The sequence below is a fragment of the Scylla paramamosain genome, chromosome 15 (genome assembly GCF_035594125.1).
Source record: "Scylla paramamosain isolate STU-SP2022 chromosome 15, ASM3559412v1, whole genome shotgun sequence".
Taxonomy (NCBI): Eukaryota; Metazoa; Arthropoda; class Malacostraca; order Decapoda; family Portunidae; genus Scylla; species Scylla paramamosain.
Window position 1 is genome coordinate 18,961,030 of NC_087165.1, and position 7,662 is coordinate 18,968,691.

Here is a 7,662-nt window from a genome sequence, read left to right on the forward strand (position 1 = left end):
CATATATAATTGCACCAGTTCTCACGAGCAGCATGCGCATGCACATCTCAGCACATTTATAGGAACACTCTTAACACATCTTTTCTGCTATTTATTTCATTTTTTATTTTTTTTATTCACGGTTCACATAACATACGTAATTCCTGCGCAACCAGAACCTCTGTGATGGGAGTGTACGCAGTGTGCGTTCAAAAACAATGTATTTGTCAAATGAGCGACGTCCACAAAACAGGAAGCTCGAACCGGATGCAGCTGTACACTTTCTTCATAACTCCCAACAGACAAATTTACCCGTTGCATAACTATAATTTTCTTATTGCTAAATTATTACGAAAGGGTTATTCCATGTGAAATTAGTCACAAGTCCATTTATTCATTGAAAAATGGATGACTACGTGTGTTTCATTAATTTTTCTACACTTCTTTAGACGGTGTTCTTTGGGAATTCCGTCTGCGATAGTTCCACGGGAGGGACATTCAAAACAAGATTAGTTAGTAGGGCACCGCGCCATGAAGGCATTCAGAATGCCACTCCTTCTGCTACCATAGTATCAGCAAGACACCATGAGAAAATTCCTCCTATTGTTTCGTAAAAAGTAATTTAAGTTTTGATGCTACAAGAAAATACGTAGATAAGGAAAATGTATTAGTGGTATTGTGAAATATGTTTGTGTGTGTGTGTGTGTTTGTGTGTGTGTGTGTGTGTGTGTGTGTTTGTTTGTGATCACTTTCCATTTTAAATCAGGAAACGTCCTCTCGTAAGGGGTCTGACGTTCAAGAGCACAATTGACTTCCGCGAGCATTCCACTTTTGTGAACATAGGGATGGAGGATCTTGTTGACGGAGCGGACGACGCTTGCGAGGGTCACACCAACCAAAGGGTTACCGCCTTGTTCACAGTGAGTATTACTTACGTATGTATTTGGTACGGATGACTTTGAGGTGCGTGAGTACAATGGAAAATTAGAGAAAGAGGTAATTGATTCCATAATTCGTTAATTTTATTGTCTGTGTGTGTGTGTGTGTGTGTGTGTGTGTGTGTGTGTGTGTGTGTGTGTGTGTGTGTGTGTGTGTGTGTGTATGTGTGTGTGAAAGAGAGAGAGAGAGAGAGAGAGAGAGAGAGAGAGAGAGAGAGAGAGAGAGAGAGAGAGAGAGAGAGAGAGAGAGAGAGCGGCGAATCAAAATAAATGGTGATATATTTTACGTTATGAATTCATAAAAAAAAAGAAAAGAAAATCACAACACTTTTCGTTTCAGGCAATTAGGCGTCAGGATGTAGAGGAAGTGGATATGCTGGCGTGCGATGCCACGCCAGGATCTCTAGAAACTACTTGTGGAGGCCTCACTCCACTTCTTATGGCCTGTCACCAACGCAACCTGCCCATTCTTAAACTTCTTCTTCAACATCATGCGCAGGTGATTATGTGATTCCTCATGACTTTGAAGGAGATTCCTATCACTGAAATCTCAACACACACACACACACACACACACACACACACGTTATATATATATATATATATATATATATATATATATATATATATATATATATATATATATATATATATATATATATATATATATATATATATATATATATATATATATACTTTTATTTCTTTCTAAACTTTGTTTAGATGAGAAGTATTTTTAAAGTTAAATATTATTATCTTATTACCACTCCTATAAAAAAACAGAACATGCCCAATATGTGTCTCCTTTAAGTAAGGAACACATGTCTACCATTAGATAAAAATTTTGAGATTATTTATTTATTTTTATTTTTTTTTTTTTATTTTTGTTACGGTCCGGGATTGGAAAAAAATGCGATTAAAAATTTCTTTCATAAATATAGAATTCTGAGTCATGAAATATAGAAGTAAAATATGCTTATGGAAAGTTTATATCACTTAGTAAAGTCTAATTTTCTTTCTAAATTTCATTTAGAAGTGAATTATTTTCAAAGTTGTCTTCCCACCGCTCCTATGAACACACCAGTCCTAAGAAGTCTAAAGAAAGTTTTAAATTATATACTACAATATTTATTCTTTAAGTGGGAAACAGGTATGGAGGGTTCCATTCATACCGCTCTTTTAGAGCGATGATACCACCCTGCACTTTTCCACGTCTATTCATAGACGTCCAACCCTTCAGGAAGTAAACAGTTTATGCAGGGAAGCCACAGAACGCCTGACTTCTGATCTCTCTAAAATTTCTGATTGGGGGCAGAGCAAACTTGGTATTGTTCAATGGCTCAAAAACTCAGTTCCTCCATTTATCAACTCGACATAACCTTCCAGACAACTATCCCCTCTTCTTCAGTGACACTCAACTGGGCCCCTCTTCTACACTGAACATCCTCGGTCTGTCCTTATCTTATAATCTAAACTCGAAACTTCACATCTCTCCTCTAGCTAAAACAGCTTCTACGAAGTTTGTGTTCTGAGACGTCTCCGCCAGTTTTTCTCATCCCACCAGCTACTAGCTCTATACAAGGGCCTTATCCATCCATGTATGGAGTATGCTTCACATGTCTGGGAGGGGGTTCATACCACTCTTTTAGACAGGGTGGAATCAAAAGCTTTTCCTCTCATCAACTCCTCTCCTCTAACTGACTGTCTTCAGCCTTTTTCTCATCGCCGTGATGTTGCATCTCTTGCTATCTTCTACCTTGCTAACTGCATGCCTCCCCTCTTCCCGTGGCCTCGCTGCACAAAACTTTCTTTTTTCTTTTTTCACCTCTATTCTGTCCACTTCTCCAATACAAGAGTTAACTAGTATTTTCAGTCATTCATCTCTTTCTCTGGTAAGCTCTAGAACATCCTACCTGCTTCTGTATTTCCACCTTCCTGTGACTTGAACTCCTTCGAGAGGGAGGTTACAAGACACTTATCTTTCAATCTTTGACCACCGTTTCGGATCCTATTCGGGGGCCGGCATCTCAGTAGGCTTTTTTTTTTTATTAGATTTTTGTTGCCCTTGGCCGGTGTTCCTCCTACATAAAAAAAAAAAGACATTAAAAGATATAATGCAATCATCATAAATTACACGAGAATTCACCTTCCAATAACTGATGGACGTTTCTCACGCAGGTGGAAGCCAAGGGCAGTAATGGCACCACTCCACTGCATACTGCGATCTGTGAAGGCTGGAACGAGGGTGTCGCCGAGCTACTGAAGTATGGAGCATTACCTGATCTTCGGGATATCTCTACCTCTTCATCCACCACGGCTGTGGCGAACTCTCCCTTGAAAGCTGCTGTCAGATCCGGCAATGTTGCAGCACTTAAGTTAATATTCGAGCATTATCCAAACTTAAGTGTCACGGATAGTGAAGAGGGTTCTCTTCTCCACTTGGCTGCCCACTCACATCAACCACTGATGGTGAAATATTTGCTAGAGGAAAAGATATCAGCAGAAACTTTGAAATCTTGTAATCAGAAAGGTGACACTGTAATGCATTCAGTCTTCCATAAGAGGAGCAGAAACAAGTATGAAAAGTCCCAAATGGAAATCCTCAGAATGTTTTTGGAGGCTCATGTTGATGTGAACTCCAAAAACAAAGCTGGAGAGACACCCCTCTTCTTGGCCACTCGTGCAAGACTCTCGCAATGCACGGAACTCCTGCTCTCTTCTGATGCTGATCCATTGGCTAGGACAGAATCAGGACAGACGGTGATTCATGGTGCCTGCCTTGGGGGATGTGCTGTCACCCTCAGTCTTTTGCTGAAAAGATGTCGCCTTGCTCACCTTGTTACACTTCCAGACAAAGATGGTGTGCTTCCATTTCACTGCGCTGTTGGAAGTTATTCCATTGATTGTTGCCAGATACTGTTGATGAACGGTGATCACCTGACACACCGTGATGGTGATGACACTTCTCGCTGTTCCTTGCTTCTTCGGCACTTCCCAGATACCTCCTCGCAGCTTTTGGAGCGATTGTTCAGTTCTCGCATCACTCTCTCTGATGACCCTCAGTATGATGGAAATTTTCGTGTCTTCTTCGATTACTCTGATATTCTGTCTCAGAACAAAGGTGACATTCAAAGTTCCTTCTTAGAAGATATTAACTGTTTCCAAAATGACCTGCTCCAGCATCCGCTGATTGAGAGTTTTGTGCATCTCAAGTGGCTGAAAATTAGATTCCTGTTTTATACCACCTTGATGTCATTTTTTGTATTCATAATTATTCATACAGCTTACATTATAGGCATAAGCAGCAAGTGCTCCCAGATATGTATGCATTTTTCAAATTTATTGGCATTTCGTGTATTACATCTAGTTATGTATCTTCTCATTTTGTGGCCAGAGGTAATCACCATGATTGCCAATCCCAGAATGTACTTACGCCACTGGGAAACACTTACAAAATTTGTGTCTCTGATTGCATCTGCATATGTTGTGACTGCACACCAACACACAGTTATGAATCTGGATATCAGTCATACGAACATCACACATTCACCTGAGGAAAGTGCAGAACACGCAGATCCCTCTACTAATTTCCATCTGAGAAGGGAGATCAGTGCAATATCAGTTTTCTTTGGCTGGGTTGAACTGATGATGATGTTCGGGCGACTGCCTATCCTGGGCTCAAACGTCCTCATGTTTGCACGTATCGCCAAGTCAGCCATTAAGTTTATTGCTGCCTTCATTGGCCTCCTTGTTGGATTTTCTGTCAGCTTTATGGTTCTCTTCAGTGAGATTGATGATTTCAAGACATTTGGGAGAAGCTTCGTAAAGACACTAATGATGATGATAGGCGAGGTGGATTACTCAAACTTGGTGAACGAAAACACGGCGATTATTAGTTATCTGATTCTTATGGTATTTCTTTTCCTGGTATGCATTCTCATGGCCAATCTTCTCATAGGCCTTGCTGTCGATGACATCACCAGCTTACAACGTATGGGAAGCATTGCCAGGCGCTCAAAGCAAGCATCACACATTGTCACTTTTGAAAAAACGGTCGCTGTTGCTAAAAGATTTCGACTACTTCCCCGTCGCTTAGTAGTTGCATTGATGAAAGCAAATACAATAGATCCAAAAAAGCATATATACGTTAATAAGAATCGGAAACGATTCTTCTTTTGTGAAAATAATTATGTTCCATCAGAAATCTTAAAGAAAGCTGTGGCTGATGCCAAAGCCAATCACATTTCCTCTGAGGACTCCCCGGTATTTTCGGAGAAGGCAATACATGAGGGAACCTCAAATTTGTTGCTTCAAAAGCTGGAGGATCTTAAGAAAGCAATTACTGCCAATATGATAAATACACTACCAATTCATGAGCCCAGTGACAGCCCAGTAAACAATGTAAAACAATATGACTAAAGGCATCTTCTTCAGTTCTCACAAGGGGTTAGAATTTTAGCTCCTCGGAGCTTCCCCCACTTGACCACTGAAGAACAGACCAGAGGAGTTGACTGACTTGCTGCCCAAGGAAAAAAAGTGTCGTACAGTTCATTGGTACACATTGGTTATTCTTGTTTAATAGTGGTTACATTTAAAGAACAGGCATATAGTAATATGTCATAGTTTGGTTAGGACATTCTGAGTCAAAATTATTCCTGATGTTAGTCAAATATGACTAGTAAAACTTGCTGCATGGTATTGTACATATGGCAGTTATGAAATGAAATGTCAAAGCATCTCTTTGCTGGTATTTTCACACTATTTCTGTGTTTTAGGTGCGTCCTTCTCTTAGGTATCTATTATTAGTGATTATGGAATAGAGCAAGGGGAAACTGTGATGCAGGGAGCAGGTCTAGCAGCTCTCCAGATCACAGATCATTCATAGGGGTGAGAGCGAGGTCCCTTGCCCCGCTGTTCAGATTCAGCCATGTTAAGGGAACGTTCTATCCCGTGTATCGCTCCTTCAGACCTGTCCTACTTCATCACCTGTGCAAATACAAGCCACTCTTCAGAGCATTCCAGCGTGAATTGGTTGTATCAGTCATGACTTCACGCTGCATTATGGCACTGTACCTGAACACAATGATGTATTGGAAATTGTAGCCCGAGATAGGAAGGCAATCATTAAGGCACCTTTACCTACCCTGCCAGAATGCCGCTCGCCGCTGGAAGGCTTGACTGTTCCACGATCATTGTAACCAAATGTTACTATTCACTTAATTTGAAATAATGCATGACTGACTTGTATGCAGATAATTTTGTATGTTTGAGATTTTATTGGAAACAATGCACGCACATAGGCTTGTTTTCGCCAACATGTTTGCATTGCTGCGCGCGAAGCACAAAGTAACTGCCATCTATGTAGGTAAGTTTAATTTTATTTATTTATTTATTTTTTTGGTGACTTGGTGGAAATTTTTGTACATATGTTTATTTACCTAGTTGAGCTTTACAGGCCCTGCGCTATATTCACTTCGTGGATATCTTTTTTTTTTTTTTTTTTACATGTTGTGGTACCAAAGGCTTTGGTGCTTGCTAATTACTTTATTTGGAAGATGCTAATCTGCTGCACTGTTTCTATCATTTTTTGTATTATTCATACCTAATATTAACAAACTATCTCATTTATAAATGAAATAAAATGCTGCAGTGATCTCTCTAATTTAGTATGCATTGATACATGGAAAACCATTATTTCACTCAGTACATGATTACTGACACATGTAAGTGATACCTGTCTTTCTTTTATTGCTGGCAAAAGTTTTGGATGATTTCTTGCAGAACAATTCTGCCCAAAAAATGTTGAACTATCTGCTACACTGCAGGTTCAGGGTCCACACGTGGATGCTGAGGCGAAGAGGCAGTAGCTGGAAATAAATATAGGTTTTAGACTTTCGTGTGGGGCTGAGAGGTTGGGATTGCAGGACCATAAGATAGGGGTCAAGGGGGTACCCACTATTGCCTGCAATATTATGATCCCAATTCAGAATGTTTATGATTTAGTAATGCAGTAGGGGTGCTTATCACTCATGAAATGGTATTGTGCCAAAGTTTTCTCATGATGAAAATATGAAGCAAATTAATAATATATAACATAACAATGTAAAGGAAAACAATATTACAACTAATATGAATACACACATGGGGAGTTTGGTGTATGTAGACACCGTGATAGGTGGTCTGGCAGTGGGTGGTATTATTATAAATAACACAGGGCTCACAAATATTTATGCACTGTTATGCATTTTGAATCTAGATGCTCACCAACAAGTAAACAAGTATGTGTACCACCCCTATACTGGATATGCATGCAGTATACATATAATACAAAAAAAAAAAATAATAATAATGTTTTACAAAAACACAGGGTTGAAAATCTGTCAAGCACCTAACACTCAAAGAAAAAATAAAATTAAGTGACTGAATATAAAAATAACGCTAAATTTTATTTTAATTTTCCAAAGAAAAACAGCCAGAATCTTGTACTATGGAGGCCCTGGAGGGCAGGGGGAATTCTTTCTGACCTCAAATTTACATTTTAGATGTATCTAAAGGTATATGTGAAAGAATGCATGAGAATAGACCAGTAATAAGACCGGGAAAGGACTCTAGATAATTATCAAGCATGCAATACCAACAAACATAAGTATCTTACCAGCCAGCCAGCAGCAGTTTCCAATGACATTTTGGAAGGAGCCACTTGCAAATAGCCTTAGGTCCACCAAAACCTGGATTTGGATGGAAA

The 7,662-nt window shown here is 39.4% G+C and overlaps 1 protein-coding gene across 1 annotated transcript; it reads left to right on the plus strand.

Annotated features, from left to right (window-relative positions):
- The first annotated feature begins 438 nt into the window (after window positions 1–438).
- Window positions 439–7,360, plus strand: LOC135107566 (transient receptor potential channel pyrexia-like). Its single transcript, XM_064017570.1, has 4 exons — window positions 439–596; window positions 746–899; window positions 1,258–1,416; window positions 3,096–7,360. Exons 1-4 carry the CDS (start codon window positions 565–567, stop codon window positions 5,334–5,336), a joined length of 2,586 nt encoding a protein of 861 aa, XP_063873640.1. The 5' UTR covers window positions 439–564; the 3' UTR covers window positions 5,337–7,360.
- Window positions 7,361–7,662: the final 302 nt, after the last annotated feature.

Excerpts from the sequence above, each read along its gene's own strand:
- LOC135107566 (XM_064017570.1), top strand. The coding sequence starts at position 565 with ATGAGAAAATTCCTCCTATTGTTTCGTAAAAA. Across the intron at positions 597-745 it reads CTCCTATTGTTTCGTAAAAA|GAAACGTCCTCTCGTAAGGG; the intron begins GTAATTTAAGTT and ends ATTTTAAATCAG. Across the intron at positions 1,417-3,095 it reads TTCTTCAACATCATGCGCAG|GTGGAAGCCAAGGGCAGTAA; the intron begins GTGATTATGTGA and ends TTTCTCACGCAG.